Source organism: Talpa europaea (genome assembly GCF_964194135.1).
Source record: "Talpa europaea genome assembly, chromosome: 14".
In the NCBI taxonomy this organism is placed as follows: Eukaryota; Metazoa; Chordata; class Mammalia; order Eulipotyphla; family Talpidae; genus Talpa; species Talpa europaea.
The window spans coordinates 4,458,538-4,482,290 of NC_140082.1; the positions used below are offsets into that span (position 1 = coordinate 4,458,538).

The window sequence follows — 23,753 nt, forward strand, 5'->3', positions numbered from 1 at the left end:
CCAGCGCTCAACCGCTGCGCCACCGGGGAGGCCCTGTAACTTAATAGCTTTTTAAAAAATCCTATGATGTTCTATTTCATGACATAGTAGGTTTATTAGTAAATCTTCGTTAGTAAGTTTATTAGTAAATCTTCACTAGCCCTCATTTGAAGTCCTCTTTGCTTTATCAACAAGGCAGCTGAAGCTGTGTGTCCCTTCTATGTCTGGTGTGATTTCATTTTTCTGTTAGAGCGATAGTACAGGTTCTTTCAGTAATGCTGTGTGACTAACTGCCCAAAATGTGATGTGGCAGACCTCCTTCCCTTTCCCCAACATTTATTTATGGACATTTTCAAACAGAAAAATTAGAAAGCATTATACAGTGAATCCCATAGTCCATCATCCATCATATAATTACTATTTTGCTGTGTTATTCTTTATGACACATCTACCCACTCAGCCACCATTTTATCCTATTTTTTGATGCACCTCAAGTGGCGGGCACCAAGGCCCTTTATTGCAAGCATTTCTTGCTGGTGCTTTTGAGCCGTGCATTTTCATTTTCTCAGCAACGTACATTGAACATTTTTTCTCCCTCTTTAGTTTCAGCATAGATTTTTTCTGTTCTAGTTTCACCTACATTTGTTAGCAGTTTTCTACCTACAGGAAGTTGTAACGATTAGATCTAGATGAAAGTGAGAGTCCCCCCACAAATGGATTTCAAACCAGTTAGAGAAGCCTGTGTAGATCATGGGTTATGGACAGAGGAGAAAATGTGCCACACCCCCACACCTCAGTGCAGGACAGGATGAAAGGGCTCCATGTAAATATTTAAAGCTGTAATTAAACTAGAGGGAACTATGTATTAGTTTTTAACTGATCTCAGGGTGGAGAAAGACTCTGTTAAACATAAAAGCTATGGGAGAAAACACCTAGAAGGTCATTTGATTTTTCAGTATAAAAATGTAAAACGTCCACATGTCAGAACACGTTCTAACAACGTTGAAAGGCAAACAGCAAAATGGGAAAAGGCATTTGAGATAAATGTGACAAAATGTTAATACTTTTGTTTTAAAAATCTTCTTTTCAGGCTATTTGATAATGAGGTAAAGTTTGTGATATATATTCAATAAAAAGAGCAGAAAATAAAATTATATGTTGTAATTTTGTTTAAAATACATGTGTACACACACACCTAGGTATACACATATGTATAGGAAAAGGCTGGAATAAGATACACTGAAATGTTAATGATGTTATTTCTCTGTGGAGGGATTACAGATGGATTTTGCAGGCTTTTGCATAATTTTGATTTCCATAAGTCTTCTATAATGATACAGTGAATTGAAATAAAATTAGCAATTATTATTTATAAAGAAAAATATGTCTAGGTAAACTTTAACTTAAGTGTTTAATACCCATTTAAGTACCAACATTGATTTGGAACCAGTTTTCTACCTATGCAGTAAAATTGTTGCTGATGTCATCTAGATGGAATGACCAGAAATAGGGTAACTGGGTACCAGAAGGCCCCTGGCAGGTGCTGGAGACACACACTACCCACCTTGAAGGTGCTTGCCTGGGGTGGGCAATTTTAGTATAGTCTGGTAGGTGCTACAGGAAGGGTTAGTGCAGGGGGCTTATGGGAACATATAGGGGCTGATCAGACCTCTGTTACCAAAAGGTGCTAGAAGCAGGTGCCTGCATCTAGATTGGGACCTGAGGACGAGCAGGAGCTTGCTAGGTGTGGTGAGGGTGTGTGAGTGTGGACGGGAGGGGTGGTTGGGAAACTTAGTGTTTCAGGAAGAGGAGACCGTTTTGTGTGGTATAGAGGAGAGCGGAGCTGGGGTGCATGTATTGCCGTGTCTTCATCGACCATTTCTTTAAGTGGCTTGTCATCTTTACATTTCAGGCTTCCTTGTTAAAGAACGATGAGACCAAAGCCCTCACACCAGCTTCTTTGCAGAAGGAATTGAACAATTTGTTGAAATTTAATCCTGACTTTGCTGAGGCGGTGAGTCTTTTCCCCTAATTTGTGCCTGAGTTAGAAAGAAGCTGTTCATATCGGGCAGCCCATGCGAATGAGGGTCGTACCGTTGGCCTAAGTTCTTGGAAAAAAACCAAGTGAATAGCTCAGCCGGGTTGCCAGCCTTTCCCCGCTCGCTGCTCTAACCGCTGGGCCACAGTGGATGTCTTCCTTTACTCATGTTTTCTTTCCTTTACCATCTCTCTGATGTGAAGTAGGGACAGGAGATTTTGATAGAGTGGACTGATTTTTAAAAAAGTTTCAGGGTAAAAAGTCTAATCCTTTTTCCTCCTTTGCTAGTTTTCTATTTTTAAATTTCAAATAATCCTTTTTGGATTTTTACCCTGAAAACTTTGTTTCTTTTTCTTTTTTTTAAAAAAAGATTTATTTACTTATTTATTCATACAAGCACTGGGTACAGTCAGAAGCGCAGGAGGGTGAGAGAATTCACCAGAGCCAGAGCGGGGAGCAGAGCAGGCAGATCAACGAAATACACTGCTGAGAGGAGCAGCAGGTGCAGCAGGAGAGGTCTGCGCGCCATGTGGGACCCTCGCTGGGGGCTGGGGATCGAACCGGCGCTGCAGAGGCTGCGTGCAGCTTCGCAGCCCAGCGTTCAACCGCTGTGCCACCAGGGGAGGCCCAAAACTTTGTTTCTTGATCTTACCTGGATTGGACATCTGACTTTACCCATGTGGAGAACTACATCTGTTTTGCTCCTTAGTCACTGGGACCTGACAGCCGGAGGGAAATTTAACTCAGTGATACAAACAGAATGAAAATAGTGTCAAAACAGAAGATACTTAGCTTAGTAAGCTAGCCCAGACCTCACTGTATTTCAACTTGGACATTGAGAAAAATAAACTTTATAGTTTTTGTGTGAATTCAGGTTTTAAAATCTTTACTTTTGAACCTGTAGTATTCCTTAATACTACCTGAGCTGGGTGAGTTCCTCTCCCACCTCACATCACCCATGGGTCTGAATACAGCCATGGCACCGTGGGTGGGTATTTAGGACAAAACTCCAACACAAATGCTAATGTGACTTCCATTTTTCATCTGGTGGCTCCCTCAGGGGGGATCCTGCCGCTGAATCTCAAGCCTGCTGTTTTCTGCCTGGCGGGAAAGATGAAGCTAAACTACTTTAACCGCTTTCTTCAAAAAGCAGGGGATCTAGGCTGCTTTCTCCTGTGGAGTCTGAATTAGGTTTACAAGAGGAAACAGCACATTTCAAGCATGCCCATTATTTCTTGTCTTAGCATTATCTCAGCTACTTAAACAACCTCCGCGTCCAAGATGTCTTCAGTTCCACACACAGCCTTCTTCATTATTTCGACCGCCTGATTCTTACCGGAGCCGAAAGCAAAAGTAACGGGGAGGAGGGTTATGGCCGAAGCCTGAGATACGCTGCTCTGAACCTGGCCGCGCTGCACTGCCGCTTCGGGCACTAGTAAGCTTGGAGATGTTGTCCCTCTCATTTCATACTCACAGATGTCAACTGAGATGTAGTTTATTTTATTTAATGCTGTATTTTTTTTTAAAGATTTATTTATACATAGAAGAACTGGGGTATAGACCAGAGGGGCGGGGGTGAGACGATTCACTAGAGACAGAGTGGGGAGCAGAATGGGTGGATCTACTGAAATACACTGCTGAGGGGAGGAACAGATGAGATAGGAGAGGTCTGCTGCGCCATGTGGGTCAGTTCCCTGCCTGGGGATCAAACTCAGGCCTGAGTGTTGACAGTGCTGAGATTTAACCCCTACACCACCAGGGAGGCCCTTAATGCTGTATTAAAAACAACAACAACAACAACAACAACAAAGAATAGATACTTGTTAGTAACTTCCAAAGGTGAAGAAGGCCTTTTGCCCTGGATAGTTTATGAATACCTCCTGCCTGCTCTGCCCTCTGGTGTCAGTAGTTAGCTTTACTCTCTTGTTCGTGACCTCTTTCTTGCATTACTTCTAAGAACATCAGCCATTGATTGAATTAAAAGAAAATTAGGTCATTAGGCCACAGATTCCCAAAAGGGATTTTTGGAGATAATAATGGGGATGTAAAAGCTATTTTCAAAAAACCAAAAGGAATTTATGCCTTTGCTGGAGAAAAGATTGCACAACTTATTAAAAGTCATGTTTGCATTTGGATGGAATTCGTACACCCAGGGAGTGACGCTGGCTCATGCCATTGCTAAGATATGCCTATAAGTTTCATGAATAAAAATAGGAAAACTGGTTAATAATTATTTAGTAAATTGAGTTAAGGGCTAAAAACTTTCAAAATATGGAGGCTACTTGAAAAACAATGAAGCAGTGTGAATCATGGTGAGAGACTAGGAAATTATTCATTGAAAGAATCTGCCCCTTGTGGCTTTTTTCCATTTGAGCAAAGTGGTTTCTGCTACAGGCAGCTTTGAATAGACTCTGGACTGTATCCCTAGAAGTTTTTGGGTCCAAAGTTCAGGATTGAGACTTTTCTCCACCCCGCTTTGCTGTATGACAGGTAACACCCAGGAAGTTTCTATTAACTTCTGCTTGTCACCTTTTTAAAGGGACATAGACAGGCTGGAGCTTGTGGGGGGGGCAGTCTTGCTGGAGGCTTTCAGAGCATGTTCATGGAATCCTGAGGGGGCCAGATATGACAATCAGCTTAGAGAAGGCTACTCCTTCATGCCCCTTTTAGTAGCATCTACCTTAGAAGGGACAAGTTCTGTTAGTGTTTCTGCTGTGGAGAAGGGGGTGCCTCTGGGAATACGCCCATCGTTACAACTTGCATTTGCACAGGCCTGTGCTTGAGTGAATTACTGTACAGCAGACAGGAAGTCATCTGTCATCTGTACAGTTGCTCGCGTGTGTTTGTGGTGGTTAATGTGATATTAATGTTCATCTCATTAGCCAACAGGCAGAGCTCGCCCTGCAGGAGGCAATTAGGATTGCCCAGGAGTCCAACGATCACGTGTGTCTCCAGCATTGCTTGGTGAGGTTGCCCTCCTGTCTTGGGGTTTCTGCCTGTGGTTGAGTTGGCCTTTGAAAGGGCTTGGAGTTGGGTTGTTTTGCCATTGGAAGGGCCTTCTCGGTGATGGGAAAGGAGTTAGGTGATGGTGTGAACTCAGGAACGGTAACTCCTATTGATATATTTTTCTTAATTCTGACACATATTTTGCTTAGGGAGCATTTTCTTGTCTGAACTTTTTTTTTTTAAGATTTATTTATCTATTTATAGGTCCATGTGGGACCCTAGTCGGTGGCTGGGGATTGAACCGGCGCTGCAGAGGCTGCAGGCAGCTTCGCAGCCCAGTGCTCAACCGCTGTGCCACCAAGGGAGGCCCTAAACTTTTTTTTTTTTAAGATTTATTTATTTATTTATTTATTTTAAAAGATTTACTTATTTATTTATTTATAAGCACTGGATACAGTCAGAAATGGGGGAGGGTGAGAGAATTTAGCAGAGCCAGAGTGGCAAGCAGAACAGGCAGACTGATGAAATACACTGCTGAGTGTACTTTGGTCCTTCTGCCTGCTCTGCTCCCCGCTCTGGCTCTGGTGAATTCTCTCACCCTCCCGCACTTCTGACTGTACCCAGTGTTTGTATGTATGTATGAATAAATAAACAAACAAATTAATAAATATCTAAAAAAAAAAAGAAAAAAAGAAATACACTGCTGAGTGGAGCAGCGGGAGGCAGGAGAGGTCTGCGCGCCATGTGGGACCCTGGCCCGGCGGCTGGGGATCGAACCAGCGCTGCAGAGGCTGAGGGCAGCTTCGCAACCCAGCACTTAACCACTGCGCCACCAGGAAGGCCCAAGATTTATTTATTTTTATACAATAACCAGGGTACAGGCCAGATGCACGGGAGGGTGAAAGGATTCACTAGAGACATAGCGGGGAACAGAACAGGCAGACTGATGAAATACACCGCTGAGGGGAGCAGCGGGCGAGACAGGAGAGGTCTGTTGCGCCATGTGGGATTCTCGCCAGCCGGCGGGCTGGGATCGAACCATGCTGCAGAGGCTGCTGACAGCTTCACAGTGTGGCAAGGCCCTCTTGTCTAAACCGTTAATGCCACTTGCCTTAAACAATGACCATGCTAAATGCTGACATTACCAGAAGGTGTTGCTATACTTGGTTACTAGCCGAGAGTTGGTCCTTTATCTAATAGCCTGATTCCCCAGGCCAGTAGCCACAGAATTCAGCCATAACCTGAGCAGCTGGCTTTCTCAGTTGGCCATAGAGGAACCCTTGTTACTGACTGCTTGTTTATTTCAGTCTCATAGTTTTAATGGTTTTGATTTAGGTTCATAATTTCTGAAGCATATTTTAGATGATTTGTTTAGTTCCTTCTTAAGTTTTTCTTAACCACCATGCTGATATTTCAATAGAACCTTAGCCATTAACATTGTTATATCTACTGATGATTTCTCTTGCCAGAGCTGGCTTTATGTACTTGGGCAGAAGAGATCTGACAGCTATGTTCTGCTTGAGCATTCTGTGAAGAAGGCAGTGCATTTTGGGTTACCGGTAAGACTCATCTTTCTGGAACATTGTTTATTCTTGGTAGTTTCACATGACTTAGTTATTCACGAACCACTGAATTCTGTTTGTAGGTTTCTCCCTGCTCCCTTTATCTTTAATAACATTTGTGAACATTTCATGTATCAATTTGATGAGATCTTTGTTGAGTTTATTATTTATTGTGGATGTTATTAACTTCTGCATGTTCACTTAGAAAAATTTCAGCAAAGATTTATTTTTAAACCAGAGATTATCAAACTCTACAGCCCATGGGCCAAATCTGACTCACTGCATGCTTATGTGTGCCCTCACTCTGAGAATGGGTTTTGCATTTTTAAATAGTTGGGGGAAATCAACAACAAAGAAGAACATGTGACAGAGACTGGGCCTGGCCTGTGAAACCTAAATTATTTACTATCTGGCCCTTTACAGAACAAGTTTGCTGATCCTGCTTTTACACAACAAACAAAGCCAGGAGCCAGTAAAACTGATGGGCACAATTTCCTTTCTCATTTTGCTTAATAAGGAAGGATGAGGGTTACGGTCCTCATGGCAAAAACTGAGGGGCACTGAGAGGGCACAGTCTCCACACATGAAGCAGTGTGACTGTCAGCAAGCGGAGCCAATGCTATTCTGTCCCAGAAACATGTACTGAAAGCCGGACCAGGGACAGTGGCCTGCTGAAGCAGCCTGTCACATGGAGTTTGCCATGAAACCCAGTAAAATGGGGAGCAATGAGTGTAATAATTTAATGCATATGCTTCTTAAATCTCTAAGTTGTCCACTTGACTCATTTCCGGGAAAGGAAGCTTGCACATTCAGAATTGGTTGTAGTAATAAAAGAACGTGACTCCTTCAAGTATCTGATAGACTTATTAAATATCACTTTTAGTGTGGATATAAGCTGACTTTTAATAGTTGAGCTTTCATTCTTGAAAATTATACCAGAAGTAAATGAAAAGATAAGTATCCTCCTCACAGGCATCCTTTAAAATCTCCTGCCGCATACCTAGCACTGTGTGACAAATACTATTTCATTTTAATCCTGTCAGGTTTGACGGCCATTTTCCAGAACGGGAGCCTGAGTCTTAGCTAAGAAGCTAAATGGCTGGCCCCGGAGGCAGTGTTGTAAGTCCAGGTCCCTTCAGCGTCAAAGCCCTAGCTCTTCCCAGTGCACTGGGTGACCCTCTCCCCAGTTTTTCAGAAAAGAAATCATTTCATGTAGGTCAGGGTCAGGCTGTGGGTACTTTCTTTTTAAATAGTGCTGTCGTGTGCTGAAATGTGAAATATGTCAAGTTTCTGAAGAGCAAACAAAATCTGTCACGTTACCACTACCTTGAGTCCAGGTATTTCTGCCCCCTTAGTACCTGGCCTCCCTGGGGATTCAGTCCCTAGTGCAGCAGAGGGCTTTCGCTGGAAAGACAGCAAACAAACTTATGGATGCCCTGAAGGACTCTGACCTCCTGCACTGGAAGCACAGCCTGTCCGAACTCATCGACATCAGCATCGCACAGAAAACAGCCATCTGGAGGCTCTATGGCCGCAGGTGGGTTTTCCAGCAGACTGTGGAGGCCACGGGGGCATGAATCCACTCAGAGGTGAGCAGAAGCTGGCAGACTGGTTCTATGAAGGTGAAATGGACAAGTCTTTCCTGTTCTAATGAAGTTGCGCATGCAGAGGGCTCAAGAAAAGACTATAGTTTTTTGTTTGTTTTTTTTAAAGATTTATTTTTTATTTATACAATAGCTAGGGTATAGGCCAGAGGTGCGGGAGGTTGAGAGGATTCACCAGCGACAGAGTGGGGAGCAGAACAGGTAGACAGACCGAAAGCACTGCTCAGGGAGCAGTGGGTGCAACAGGAGAGGTCTGCTGCTCCTAGTAGGAATCTCCCTGGCTGGCCAGGAGTTGAACCCATGCTGCAGAGGCTATGGATAACTTCACAGCGCTGGGCTCAACCCGCTGCACCACCAGGGAGGCCCAAGGACTATATAGTTTTAACATTGTCACACAGACTTTGCAGAGTTTGTTGCTGTGCCCATTCTGTTCTTCCCAACTGCTCTGTGAGGTAATGGTGGGTGACCGCCAGCCTGGGATGTATAAACCAGGGCTCACACCTCTCGCCTGCCCAGTGTCAAGCCCGTGCCCTGTGCTAAGACAGGAGTCTCTTCCTGTTCACAGGGGGCCTGGGTCATGGTCAGTCATCTCGAATATCTCCTGCACCCCAAAGCTATATGTAAGGAAAGTTGCTTCCCTGCTAACTGAGGTGTGTTCTCAGGAGTAGCTCCAGTCTCGTATTTAGTATCCAGGTAGCTGCCTTTGCTTTGGAAGTAAATTTCTGGAGCAGGGTGGTCATCCTGGGGCCCTGTCATTGCCGCACCTCTCGCCAGGACCATTTGCTCTTTCTAGGAATTCAGTACTGAAAGGAAGTTTCTATTTTACTCGTCTTGTTTTTCTACTTGACGTGGGCATGACGTGGTCTGAAACTGCTGCAGACACTGGCCGCTGCTTCCCTGGCCAGAGCCGTGGGGCCAGGACGCCTTGGGGTCTGAGCGGACCCGGGGAGCTAGCTTACCTGGGACACGTCAGAGGAGGCAATGTCTGGAGCGTGGAGCTCCCTTTGTGCCCAAACCACCACCTGTTCCCTTTGGGACTGTACCATCAAGGCGGCTTTCTGCTCTCCTGGCTCCGAGGGTGAGGGCTGGTGTTGGGGGTCAGAGCCTGCCAGGGCTTCCCTGTGTTTCAACTCAAGATAACAGGAGGGTATGGCTGAGGGGCGTGGGCATCTGTGGACTGATGGGGATCCTGTTTCTCTCCTGGCCCAGCACCATGGCGCTGCAGCAGGCCCAGATGTTGCTGAGCATGAACAGCCTGGAGTCAGTGAATGCGGGTGTGCAACAGAACAACACAGAGTCCTTCGCCGTCGCGCTGTGCCACCTGGCTGAGCTGCATGCAGAGCAGGTAGGCGGGTGCCAGGCCAGCATGCTTCTGGAACAGTGGAGGCGCTGCCCTTGAGGCAAGCACCGGTCCTGTCGTGGGAAGGTTGGATGGTCTCTACGTGGTCGGATGTAGGTAGCTGAAATGATGAAATCCCACCTGTGGGAAGTGAAATGGGTATGGGGTCTGCACAATTTATCGAACTTGGGGTCCCTTTTGGCATCACTGAAGGAAATAAGAGGGCAGCCGTTTCCATGTAACAAATGGAATGAACAGGAACCTATGAGATGTAAGGTAGTAGAGCTGTGTGCGGAGAAGGGAGAGCTCGATGGACGTACAGGTAAAGGACCGTGCGGAGGTTTGTGGTACACCTGTTCTGTGCCGGCCCTTGCTTGGTGTTTCATGAGTGTTTCATGAGTGTAATCTTCCTGAAGCCTTTCAGTTCCTCATGAAGTCAGCTTTATTATTATCCCTGTTTTACAGAACAAGAAACCAGATGGAGTTGCTCAGTCCTTTATCTATAACTAGTCAGAGTCAGGTCTCCAACCCAAGTCATTCCAGAGAATGACAGTGGCAACTGGAGATGACCTTGACTAGCAGTCCAAGTGACTGTCCGTGATTCTCTTTGTAGGAATTGGTTAGAGGGTCCCTCATGCTGCGCTGGCCTTTCCCCTTCCCGCCCCCCACCCCCAAAGCTCTTCCTTCCTGGGACAGAGGTCAGGGAACCCTCTTGTCTGAAGGCCTCTGTCTCACAAATACCTTTCTGACTAGCGGTACATCTCTGTGATCATGCTACTTATTTTCTCCGCCTTTGGTGTGTGGTGTCCTCTCCAGGCGGGTCCCAGCACCCGTATTACCTAATCTGCAGCCTAAAGATCTTTGATGGTTTCCAGCCCTTTCAGAAGTCTATAAACCGTTCCCTCTGTGAAACCTATCATAACATCGCACGAACCTTCAGGTAGGCAGGTGGCAGGCGGGGGCAGGTGGGCTCCTTCTGCGCTCCACCTCGCCTCCCTCTGCTTCTGCTTCTGGCCAGGCTCCACACCGGAGCGCGTGCTGTGCGCTTTCCCCGGAGAGTTGCAGGCTCACCTCCGGCTTGATGGTGTCCCTCTCAGGGCACCAGAATCCTTTTCTCCGCACTTTTCCTTTCCCGGTGCCCCGGTAAAGTGGAGCGTTTGATACCCAGGGAGCCCGTGACCCTTGGGTTAGGTAGTTGGGTGTGAGCCTCCCATGACTCTTTCCCAGTAACTTCACAGACATGTAACACACGCCATGCACTTCACCAGTAAGTGTCTGTGTGACTCTGAAATAGGATTCTCCCTGCTGGCCCCACCCGTGCCCAGAGGGATAGTGGCCCTTTGGTTCTCTCAGAGCTGTGTCAGGTGCAAATGATCCCCCCTTCTTTATAGAAAGCTTGTCTTGGCTCAGCTCTTTAGCCTCAAAACTTTTTCCAAAGTCCGTTGCTAGAATTCTGTGATTTCTCCCTGGAGTGGAGACCCCGAAAAGGAAACCCTGCTCTTTGGGTCTGTGCTAATAGTCCCATCTTCATCCCCTTCGTCTCTGGGCGTACGTGAAAAGCCTGCTGACCCCGCCATCGCCTGGCGCCAAGGCCAGGGTGTGTTCAGAGGTCTTCTCACTGCACAGCTAGAAGGGTCAGTGGCCTCTTTATTCCCATTAGTCCCGTTCCTCACCTCCTCAGCCTGCCTTAGCAGGACCTGTGGCAGAAGAACATCACGTGTGGATGCACCCACTGGGCTGACAATGGTCACTTTTTAAATTACAGGTTTGGACTCACCACCCTGAGAATAAGCTTGGTTGGCAGCCTGTCACTCATCTCCTTTCACCTGTTTCCTGTGTGTTTCACGTTCTATTCTGAAATTCATCTCCAAATACACAGATGCCTGCTTTGCTATCTCAGTGATGGGGGCTTAGGTGAGCCCAGGAAGAAGCTACAGCCCCGAATTGCTGTTCTTGAACTTCTTCCTTCAACCAGAGGAAGCGCTGAAAGAGCCTTTGCTCTTCCTGCTAATCCTGGCTCATCCCATATTGTTCCTCTCCCTTCCTCAGGAGCAGAAGGTCACAGTGGGGATATTTGGGGAGCTGGAAAGATTCACTCATTCCAAAAATATTTATTGAGTGCCCACTATGTGGTAAACAGTATCCTAGTGAATTTACAAAAGTAATACATATACTTATTGTCAGAATATTTATATGTTTTATATTTATGTGCAAGAAGAATTCTAGAAGGATATGCCAGAACATTACTGTGAATCTCTTTGATGGGTTAGAAAGTGATCTTTTTCTTGTCGTTGACATGTACTTTCTAAGTTTTTTTTCTAGTGTCAACATTTATTACATGTATGATTTTTTTTTTTAGAGGCATGTTATTTATTTATTTATTTGTTTGTTTGTTTGTTTTGTTTATACATGCACTGGGAACAGTCAGAAGCGCGGGAGGGTGAGAGAATTCACCAGAGCCAGAGCGGGGAGCAGAGCAGGCAGAAGGACCAAAGTACACTGCTGAGGGGAGCAGCGGGCGGCAGGAGAGGTCTGCACGCCATGTGGGACCCTCTTCCGGTGGCCGGGGAGCAGCTGGGGATCGAACCGGCGCCGCAGAGGCCGCGGGCAGCTTCGCAACCCAACGCTCAACCGCTGCGCCACCAGGGAGGCCCTACATGTATGATTAAGAACATTTTTAATGAACAGATAAAATGTTTTAGAACCTAAAGAGGTGGCCCTTTTACATCTGACAGCTTCTGCTCAGTGTCCCCAGGTCACAGCAGGAAGAGAATCCTAGCGACATCTGTGGTTTCCACATGCATGTGCTCACCAGATCATGTCTTTCTATTTAGGGCTGTTTTGCTGCTGCCTCGGAAGTATTAAAGCACTTGAAGGAACGATTCCCGCCTAATAGCCAGCATGCCCAGGTAACCTGCCTTTTGCATGACTTTGGGTTTATTTCTGAAAAGACTTTTTACTGTATTGTTGTTGACATGGGAGATTTTCAAGTCTCCCTTCCATTGCTTGTGTCTTGGTTCCTTGCTGTGACGTCTGTGCGTTGAGGTCAGCTGAGGCGTGTGTGAGACTGGAGCTCTGTTCAGTGAGGCTGGAGATAAACTGTGATAAGTGGGAAGTAAGGTACTTTTTCCTTCCTATCTTCCTAGTTTGAAGTTAGTATGGGACTAAGAAAAGACATCACCAGTGTCCCTGGAGAGATCAAGAATTAGGTCTCTTTGGCAGCCAGCTCCAAGAGCAGCCACTACTAAGAACTGAAATGTTTTTCCTTAGATCTCCCTGAGCTATATTTTAACCCCATTTTCTGTGATTAGTTAATAATAATGCATATATCACCAATAACTGACCCAGTGGTGCAGCTCTAAAACAAACAAACAAACAAACAAAAAAATAAAAGAATTAAGTTGTCATTTTGTCTCTTACTCGGCAACTCTAATCTTTTTCTCCCAGAATTAAAAAACCGTTGGGGAAGATGCTGCACCCAGAGGAAATATACTTTATGTAACAGGCTGGGGCCTCTGTTCCTTATCACACTGATTTCTTTCTGAGATGGGACCAAGAGAAGTTACAGGGGGATCTTTTTCTTTCTTCCCTTGCCAAGTATAGTCATCAGTGGATTAGGGAATTTGAAATCATCTGAGACCACAGCCATCTGAGATTCCCACGGGGGAAAATCTCCCCTGCTGCCCCCTGAGGCTGCTGTAGCCTGGCTCTGTCTCCTGGGCCATGGTGTGAGCGCCCACTGCCCAGGGTGCCCTTGTTGCCTTGGGGCAGGGCTGTGAGCTGAGCTCCAGGTACTCTGGTGGAATACTGGTAAGCAAATAAAACAAGATGGAAGATAGTGCCAAGGAGGCTGTGAGGGAGGAAGGTTAGGGTGGTTTTGTGGTAGTGCTTTGCTTCTTTCTTTTTTTTACAGAGGTGCACATATAAGAAAAAAAAAAAAAACACAGTTCACAGAAAAAAAGTATGTATGGCTGATAAATACATGACAAGATGCTCAGTGTGACTGGGCATCAGGGTAATACAAATCAAATCAATAATGAGATAGTTTGGCCATCAGATTGGCCAAAGGAAACTATCTGACAATTCCATTTGTTGGTGAGGACGTGGAGCCCCAAGGAATGTCGCACCGGCTAGTGGGAAGTGTAAACTGCTACAATCCATTTCCATGGGGCCCCACATCAAAGTGAAGATACGTGTGTCCCACCACCCAATATTTCCACTGCTTCTGCCCCCTCGAGAGAAGCCCTTGCACACTCAGATTCACAGGATGGTTATATCAGCACTGTCCAGAAGGGCAAGCAAGGGCTGGGCGCTACTTAAACACTCACCAACACCAGGACAGATCTGCTGTCACACATTCATGTCATTGAGATGTCATCCGCGAGGGAATGAGCTCAAACTGCTCATACGTAAGTCCCAGAAAAATCACGTTGAGTTTAAAATCAAGATGTCAAAGGCTGCATTCAGTGTGATGCTGTTCATTTATCCAAAGTTTAAAAGCATGCAAATCGTACTGTGTGTGATTTAAGGTAAGTTATATATGATAAGCAGGTAGGAAAACATGGCCAGGAGTGATGAACACCAAGCCAGGTGCTTTGGAAAAATTGGGGAATGGAGTTTGGAAAGGACCTCAGCGGCATGCCCTGGTGTCTGGAACCGGGAAAGTGACACTTTGTGACTTGACGAAGTTGATGATTGGCACGTGTGTCCATTATTTTATTCTCACTGCTTTTTCACATACTTGAAGTATTTTTTTCAAAAATTTTAATCTCAGAAAAGAATGTGTGTGAATTGTTGTAAGAATTGTGTTCAGTAAGCCAAAGCATTATTTTATCCCTGTTGACTCAGTGAGGAGAACGTTTGCCATTTTGACTCTGATTTTTATTTTTATTATTATTATTAGCTATGGATGCTGTGTGATCAAAAAATACAGTTCGATAGAGCAATGAATGATGGCAGATATCATTTGGCTGATTCACTTGTTACAGGAATCACAGCTCTGAATAGCACAGAAGGTGTTTATAGGTAAGAAACTTTGAAACCACCAACCTCAGAATGAGGTAATTCTCAATGACTTGATTCTTTGGCTTGTGTGTGAATTAATCACTTAGCTATAACTTAAGAAAAAAACTTCTTTTTCCTAATACATATGCATACGAAATTAGAAATAACAGATGAGCAAAATGGGCATAAGAAGTTATCATTTAGGGCCTCCCTGGTGGCCTAGGGGTTAAGTCTCAGTGCTATCACCTCAGAGGCCAGGGAGCTACCCACAGGGCACAGCAGACCTCTCCTGTCTCACCCACTGCTCCCCTCAGCAGTGTACTTCGGTTCTTCCGCCTGTTCTGCTCCCCACCCTGTCTCTGGTGAATCCTCTCACCCCCTGCACCTCTGGTCTGCACCACAGCTCTTCTACACAGAAATAAATAAAATCTTCAAAAAATTATTTAAAAACGAAGTTACCATCTAGAGATAATCACTAACATTCTGATATCTGCCGTTCCAGACTTTTCTCATGTTTGTGTGTATTGGTGTGTACATGTATTTGTACACACATACACACATCTTCCTTTTAAACAAAAATCTTTTTTTTTTAAGATTTATTTATTTTATGCAAGCACTGGGGTATAGGCCAGAGGCACGGGAGGGTGAGAGAATCCACCAGAGATGGAGCAGGGAGCAGAACAGGCAGAAGGACTGAAATACACTGCTAAGGGTAGTAGTGGGCGAGACAGAAGAGGTCTGCTGCTCCATGTGGGGATCTCCCTGGCCAGCCAGGAATTGAACCCACGCTGCAGAGGCTATGGACATCTTCACAGCGCTGCGCTCAACCCACTGTGCCACCGGGGAGGCCCCTTAAACAATCTTAACAGTCTTAACAATCTTAACAGTGCAGCCTTTCGAGAGATTTACGATCTGATGGAAGAAAGTGAGATTCTAAAACTGTACTGTACTTAAAACTGACTATACTTAAACCGTCACACAACAGCAACATACCCACTAGTGTTTGTTTCGTTTCTGTGTCAGAAAAGCGGTTGTACTACAAGCCCAGAACCAAATGTCAGAGGCACACAAGCTCTTACAGAAACTGTTGATTCACTGCCAGAAAATCAGGAATACAGAAATGGTGATCAGGTAAGGGCCCTGCTTCTCCCATGGCCGGTGCTGGCGCTCAGTGTTCTCACGCTGTTCTCCTCTTGGCCGCAGCGTCCTACTGTCGGTGGCAGAGCTGTACTGGCGATCCTCCTCCCCCACCATCGCGCTGCCCGTGCTCCTGCAGGCTCTGGCCCTCTCCAGGGAGTACCGCTTGCAGTGCTTGGCCTCAGAAACAGTGCTGAACTTGGCTTTTGCCCAGGTGAGCTCATCTCTGTTTTCTTTGTTTTCGAAAGATATATTTTATCTATGCATACTGAGCTGGGGTGTAGGCCAGAGGTGCAGGGGTGAGAGGATTCACCAGCGACAGAGTAGGGAGCAGAACAGGCAGATCTACTGAAATCCACTGCTGAGGGGAGCAGCGGGGAGACAAGGAGAGGTCTGCGCGCCATGTGGGTAGCTCCCTGGATGGGGATCGAACTCATGCTGCAGTGGCTGCAGATAGCTTTATAGTGCTGAGACTTAACCCCTTGCGCCACCAGGGAGGCCCGATCTCTGTTTTAATTGCATACATAGGTTCGTGCTCAAGAATGGGTGGGTCTGGCACTACTTTTTGGTTTTAAAATGGATGAAAATAAGCTTTCATTTTTGAGTCTGGGAATGTGGTCTTCATTTGTAAATTCTCCCTGGAAGTCTGAAGCTGTGAACTTGGGGAGAAGCAGACAGCTCCTGAGTGTGGGTATCAGGGGGACATGCCTGTCTTGAGGACTTGCATCCCGTTAATGAAGAGCTGGTCTCTAGCATCTCACCAGGGTGTGAATAAGGAAATAGGACAGTCAGGTGTTCACTGAAAGGTTTTGGAAGTGAAATTCTTTGAATTTTGTTTTTCATTACACTCCCCCCCCCCCCCCCATGTAAGGCTGTGGGAGTAGGGACTCTGCTTTCTCCCTGCTCTGTCCCCTGCTACCTGCTAAGATCTACACATAGAACACTTTTTATAAATAATTTTTGAATGAATGAATTTTGGACTCACTGGAGGAGTGTACTAACTGAAGCAGAGGTTTCCCAAACTGACTGCATTAGAATAATTGGGAAGACTTTAAAAACATGTACATATTTGGCCTGGCCTTGAATGGTAGCTTCTGAGTCAGAATCTCTAAGGGAAGATCCTAGAAATCTGTTTTCATTACTGACTTCCCAGGGATTCTTTTTTATTTTTTTCAAATTAAGATGACATTCACAGAACATAAAATTCCCATTTTAACCATTTTAAGATATTTAATTCAGGGGTTTTAGAATATTTACAATAACGTGCATCTATCACCACTGTCTTAATTCTGGAATATTTTCATCACACCATAAAGAAACCCTGTACTCACTAAGTAGTTTCTCCCCACTCCCTCTCTCTCCAGCCCCCATGCAAGCAATAATCCACTCTCTGTCTCTATGGTATTGATTGTTCTGCATAGTTCCTATAATGGAATCATACAATATGATATAGCCTTTTGTGCCTAAATTCTTTCACTTAGCATAGTGTTCTCATTCATGTTGTAGCAGGCATGAGTGCTTCATCCCTTTTAATGGCTGAGTAATATTCCGTTAAGTGGATGTGTTGTGTTTATCTGGTCATCAAATAATGGAAAGTTGGGTTGTTTCCACCTTTTGGCTATTAAAAATGTGGCAGTTTTTGTGTGCATACGTGTTTTCAGTTCTCTTGGGTATACCTAGGAGTGGAATTGCTAATATGATATTTCTGTGTTTAAGTCTGAGGAATTGCCAGACTGTTTTCTATATCGTCTGTACCTTATATTTCCACTGGCAATATATCACGTTTCTCTTCATCCTTGCCAGCATGCACTTTCCTTTTGTTAATACCCATGAAGTCATATCTTGCTGTGGTTTTGACTTGCATTTCTCTAATGACTAATGATGTTGAGCTTCTTTTCATGTGCTTATTGGGTCATTTGTATGTGTTCTCGGAGAAATGTGTAAGTCCTTTGTCCATTTTCCAGTTGGGTTGCCTTCTTGATGTTCAGTTGTAAGAGCTCTTTATATATTCTGCGTGCTAGATCCTTGTCAGATCTGTGATTTGCAAATGTTTTCTCCCATAATGGGACAGCCAGCTGCCCCAACACCATTTCTTGGAAAGACTTCTTTCCATGGAGTGGTCTTGGCTCCTTTGTTGAAAATCAGTTTGGTCATAGATGGATAGGTTTATTTCTGGACTCTCAATTCTGTTGATTTCTGTACTGTCCTTGTGTCCATACCGCATTTTTTTTTTTAAGACTTATTTATTTTTGCATACAAGAATTGGGGCACAGGCCAGAGGTGGGGGGGTGAGAGGATTTACCAGACAGTGGGGAACAGAACAGGCAGATTGACCGAAGTACACTGCTGAGGGGAGCAGCGGGCGAGTCAGGAGAGGTCTGCTGTGCCATGTGGGTAGCTCCCTGGCTGTCTGGGGATTGAACTCATGCTGAAGTGGCTGCAGACAGCTTCATGGGTTGCGTCTTAACCCTTGCGCCACCAGGGAGGCACCAGCATTGTTTTTTGTTTTTTTTTTTTAAAGATTTATTTTTATTTATTTATTTATTTATACAAGCACAGGGTACAGTCAGAAGCGCGGGAGGGTGAGAGAATTCACCAGAGCCAGAGCGGGGAGCAGAGCAGGCAGAAGGACCGAAGCACACTGCTGAGGGTAGCAGCGGGCGGCAGGAGAGGTCTGCGCACCATGTGGGACCCTCCTCCGGTGGCCGGGGAGCAGCCGGGGATCAAACCGGCACTGCCGAGGCTGCGGGCAGCTTCGTGACCCAGTGCTCAACTGCTGCGCCACCAGGGAGGCCCAAGCATTGTTTTTTGATTACTGTTGCTTTGTAGTAGTTTTAGGAAGTAAGGGCCATCTAACTTCATCCTTTTTTTTTTTTTAAGATTTATTTATTTATGCATACAAGAACTGGGGTACAGGCCAGAGGTATGGTGGGTGAGAAGATTCACCAGAGACAAAGTAGGGAAGCAGAACAGATAGATCGACTGAAATACACTGCTGAGGGTAGCAGCAGGCGAGTCAGGAGAGGTCTGCTTCGCTGTGTGTGTAGCTCCCTTGCCGGGGATCAAACTTGTGCTGCAGTGGCTGCGGGTAGCTTCATAACCTCTTGCATCTTAACCTCTTGCGCCACCAGGGAGGCCCAAACTTCATCTTTTTTTAAAAAGATGTTTTAGCTATTGGTGTTTCTTGACATTCTTAAGAATTTTAGAACAACGACAAAAAAGAATTATAGAACCAACTTGTTCATTTCTTCAAAGAAAAATAATAATTTTGATAAGGATTGCACCTGTAGTTTGTTTTGGAGTATGCCATCTTACCCTTACAGGTAAATCTCCCATCCTTTAACACTGGGTGTCTTTTATTTAGGTGTTCTTTGATGTCTTTAAACAATGTTTTATGGTTTTCAGTGTATGATTCTTACAGTCTTTGTTAAATTCATCCTTAAGCATTTTATTCTTTTTGATGCTATTATTAATGAAGTTTGAAAATTAATTTCATTTTTGGATTATGTGTTGCTAGTCTATCAGTATATCTTATATCTTGCAACTTTGCCTAATTTATTACCTTTTATAGATTTGGGGGGATTCTTTAGAGTTTTCTATATATAGCATTATATCATCTGAAAATACAGTTTTACTCCTTTCATTCCAATTTGAATGCCTTTGATTTCTTTTTCTTGCCTAAAAGAAAAAGTGCTTTTTATCATGAAAGGATGTTGGATTTTTGCCAGATGCTTTTTTGTGGAATTGAGATGATGGTCTCAGGTTTTTTTTTTCTTTATTTTATTAATATGGTGTGTGATATGGAGCAATTTTTGTCTATAGAGCTACTACTGTTGCATTCCTGGGGTAAATCCCACTTAGTCATGATGTATTATTCTTTTAATATAGTTTGGTTTGCTAGTATTTGGTTGAGTATTTTTGCTTCTCTATTCATAAGGAATATTGTTCTATAGCTTTTTTGATGACAGCTTTATTTTGTTTTTATTAAAGTAAGAGTGAGCTCACAAATGGTGGCCTTTTCTGTTTTTTTGAAGCATCTGAGAAGGGTTGGGGTTAATATGTTTAACATTTAATGGAATTCACCTGTGAAGCCATGTGGTCTAGGGCTGTTCTTTGCTGAAAGTTTTTTTGGTTACTGGCTCAGTCTCTGCTCATTACAGGTCTATTCAGGTTTTCTTTTACTTTTTGATTCAGTGTCTTTGTAGAAATTTGTTCATTTCATCTTATTTAGCTAATTTTTTAAAAAAGATTTATTTATTTATGCATACAAGAACTGGGGTACAGGCCAGAGGTGTGGGGGGGGGTGTGTGTGAGAGGATTCACCAGAGGCAGAGTGGGGAACAGAACAGGCAGATTGACCGAAGTATACTGCTGAGGGAGCAGCGGGTGAATCAGGAGAGGTCTGCTTCGCCATGTGGGTAGCTCCCTGGCCAGGGATCAAACTCGTGCTGCAGTGGCCGTGAATAGTTTCATAGGCTGCGTCTTAACCCCTTGCGCCACCAAGGAGGCCTGATATTTTTCTTCTTAAAATTTTATTTATTTATTTTTACATAGAAGAGCTGAGGTGCAGGCCAGAGATGCAGTGGGTGAGAGGATTCACCAGAGACAGAGTGAGGAGCAGAACAGGTGGACTGACTGAAATCCACTGCTAAGGGGAGCAGCGGGCGAGACAGGAGATGTCTGCTGCACCATGTGGGTCAGCTCCCTAGCTGGGGATTAAACCCAGGCTGTAGAGGTGATAGCGCTGAGACTTAACCCATAGGCCACCAGGGAGGCCCCTTACATTTTTCTTTTTAAATGTAACTTTATAGGGCTTCCAGGCTGTTGAGCGCCATGCTGTGAAGCTGTCCACAGCCTCTGCAGCACCGGTTCGATCCCGGCCAGCCGGTGAGGGTCCCACATGGCGGGGCAGACCTCTTCTGTCTGGCCCACTGCTCTCCTCAGCAGTGTATTTCGTCAGTCTGCCTATTCTGTTCCCTGCTCTTTCTGGTGAATCCTCTCACCCTCCTGTGCATCTGGCCTGTACCCCGGTTCTTGTGTAAATGAATAAATAAATCTTTAAAAAAATGTAACTTTATAGCTATAATATCTTTTTTTTAATCTCAAAGTATTTTTTAATTTCCTTTGTGATGTCTTCTTTGACCCATTGGTTATTTTAGAGTGTGTTGTTTAATTCCCATGTATTTGTGAATTTTCCAGATTCCTTCTGTAACTGACATTTAATTTCATTCCATGTGGCTAGAGGAGATACTTTGCATGATTTCAATTTTTAAAAGTTTATTATTATTTTGTGGTTTGTGACATATGGTCTCTCTAGAAGATGTTCCACGTGCACTTGAGAAGGATGTGTATTCTGTTGTTGAGTACAGTGTGGTGGCTAGCATTAGGGCTAATTGGTTGATAGTATTGTTCACGTCTTCTCTTTTCTTGCTGATCTCTGTCTAGTCTTATTATTGAAAGCAGAATATCAAGCTCTCAAGCTATTAACTGTTGGACTATTTCTCCCTTTAATTCTGTCAGTTTTTGCTTCATATATTTTGAGTTCTGTGGTTTGGTGGATATATGTTTATAATTGGATCTTCTTGGTAATTGCCCCTTTTATCAGTATATAATGTCCTTTTATAAGGTCTGTTTTGTCTTATATTGGCAGAGTCGCTTCAGCTCTCTTCTGCTTGCATGGAATATCTCTAGCCTTTTACTGTCAGTCGATTTGCATCTTCTGATCTAAAGTGAGTGTCCTAGTGGTTCAGGTTTTTTTTTTTTTTTAAAGATTTATTTTATTTATACAAGAGCCAGGGTACAGGTCAGATACGCAGGAGGGTGAGAGGAGTCACCAGAGACAGAGTGGGGAGCAGAACATGCAGACTGACGAAATACACTGCTGAGGGGAGCAGCTGGTGAGACAGGAGAGGTCCGTTTGCCATGTGGGTTACTCCGAGCCCGGTGGGGATCGAACCCGCTCTGCAGAGGCTGCAGACAGCTTCACAGCGCTGCACTCAACCTATTGCACCATCATGGAGGCCTATGGTTCAGGGGTTTTTTTGGCCATTTTTTTTTTTGCCTTTTTTTTTTTTTTTTTATGTTTTTTAAAGATTTGTTTATTTATTTATACAAGCACTGGGTATAGTCAGAAACGCGGGAGGGTGAGAGAATTCACCAGAGCCAGATTGGGGAACAGAACAGGCAGACTCACGAAATATACTGCTGAGGGGAGCAGCGGGCGACAGGAGAGGTCTGTCGCTCCATGTGGGACCCTCGCCAGCGGCCGGGGATCGAACCGGCACTGCAGAGGCTGGGGGCAGCTTTGCAGCTGAGCGCTCAACTGCTGCGCCACCAGGGGAGGCCCTTTTTTTTGCCTTTTAATTAGAGAAATTTATCTATTTATATTTAATGTATTATGAATTTTTTCATGTTTCCTACATGTTTTCATTCCTCCATTACTGCTTGCTTTTGTGTTAAATAGCTATTTTCTAGTGTTATTAATTTCTGTGGTGTTTCTTTTACTATATATTTTTGAGTTATTTTCTTAGCAGTTCCTCTGCACTGTGATTCTTACACAACTAGTTCAACTCTTTGGAATCACTAACATAAAAGATTTTGGTACTGACTCTTTTTTTTTTTTTTTTATAAAGACAAAACCTTTCCATAGTGTAAATAACTACTGGCTAGTGTATCTTCAGTGTGAAATGATTGTCACTTGTTTCCCGGGAGTGTGGCATACATTATACTATAGCACTTGTCAGGAGAGGTGAGCCAGATGTGGCCATGCAGGAGAGAAGAGCCAGACACACAGCCCTTTGGACACGGAACAGTGGGTGTGGGTGTGGACAGTGTCACATGATATTTCTCTTCCAGCTCATCCTTGGAATCCCAGAACAAGCTTTGAGTCTTCTGCACATGGCCATCGAGCCCATCCTGGCTGACGGGGCTGTTCTGGACAAAGGCCGTGCCATGTTCTTAGTGGCTAAGTGCCAGGTGGCTTCAGCAGCTTCCTATGATCCCCTGAAGAAAGCGGAAGGTAGGATGGAGATTTGGGGGAGAATGACAAACCTGGGGAGTGCGTGGGTGCCCCTTGCCTTCCCCATACCTTCCCTGTGACCCTCCATCTGGCTGTTGATTTGTACCCTCTGGTATCCTTTGTAGTAGGTCAGTGATCTGGTGAGTTTTTTTTAATAAAAAGGAAGAAAGCAAGCTGAAGGTAGCAAGCCACAAAGATTGTTAGGTAATACTATTGCAGCTGACTTCTAAATTTTAGTGCCCAGAGAAGGAAAGACATTAAACTTGGGACAGTATTTTAGTTCAAGTGTTCACAGATGCGTGTGGAAAGTTCATGCGGCATTTGAAGTACTTTCATGTGTTCGCTTTGGCAGCACATATACTGAAGTGCTTTCACATACGTGCTTGACATGAAGGTTAAGGGCAAATGAATGGTTTTTTTAATCCTATAGAACCAGGTGCCAGGCTGCAAATCAGGACTAAAGGCCTTTTATACCCCCCACCCCCCAGCATCTTCTCAAGGGTATAGCTTTCTTCTCAACGGGTAGACTATAAAAGTATCTGGTCCATGTTACATCACTAAAGTAGATATTAAGTTTTGGAAACTGCATGTGAAGTGCTGAGTTCAACATGTGTGCCATCTCCCCCTTGCCGTCAGCTCTGGAGGCAGCCGTTGAGAACCTCAATGAAGCCAGGAACTATTTTGCCAAGGTCGACTGCAAAGAGCAGATCAGAGATGTCGTTTACTTCCAAGCCAGACTCTACCACACCCTGGGGAAGACCCAAGAGAGGAACCGGTGTGCAATGCTCTTCCGGCAGCTGCACCAGGAGCTGCCCTCGCACGGGGTGCCCTTGATAAATCATCTCTAGGGAGGACACCGCCACTGGGCCGCTGGGCAGAGAATAAGATTCTGGACCTGGTCCCACCCCTGCCCTCCAGCTAAATGCCCGTCTGTCTTGTCAACAAATGCACTGTTAGGTTTGTCTGCTTTTCTTAAAATAGACATATTTATTTTGTTCTCTTGGTTCCCTTTGGTAGCAGAGGGCACCCACCTTTTGTTAATAAATAGCTGTTTTATTAAGTTACTACAAGTGTTCAAGATTATTTTCTCTCTGGGCAAAATTACCAACATCTTACTAGACATCGT

General features: G+C 44.6%; 1 protein-coding gene across 7 annotated transcripts in view; it reads left to right on the top strand.

Moving 5' to 3' along the window:
- Positions 1–23,475, top strand: part of ANAPC5 (anaphase promoting complex subunit 5) — a gene marked incomplete at both ends in the record, with an annotated part of 37,418 nt that extends 13,943 nt beyond the window's left edge. For 2 of the 7 annotated variants that reach the window (XM_084253457.1, XM_084253460.1), the window contains 12 exons: positions 1,892–1,993; positions 3,262–3,452; positions 4,900–4,981; positions 6,433–6,522; positions 7,920–8,062; positions 9,339–9,474; positions 12,303–12,377; positions 14,372–14,493; positions 15,496–15,603; positions 15,676–15,823; positions 22,465–22,627; positions 23,264–23,475. In XM_084253457.1, coding sequence (XP_084109583.1) covers positions 1,892–1,993; positions 3,262–3,452; positions 4,900–4,981; positions 6,433–6,522; positions 7,920–8,062; positions 9,339–9,474; positions 12,303–12,377; positions 14,372–14,493; positions 15,496–15,603; positions 15,676–15,823; positions 22,465–22,627; positions 23,264–23,475 — 1,572 coding nt within the window. Of the gene's footprint in view, positions 1–1,891; positions 1,994–3,261; positions 3,453–4,899; positions 4,982–6,432; positions 6,523–7,880; positions 8,063–9,338; positions 9,475–12,302; positions 12,378–14,371; positions 14,494–15,495; positions 15,604–15,675; positions 15,824–22,464; positions 22,628–23,263 lie in introns of those variants that run through there. The other 5 variants (XM_084253454.1, XM_084253455.1, XM_084253456.1 and 2 more) reach the window with 5 other exon arrangements.
- Positions 23,476–23,753: the final 278 nt, after the last annotated feature.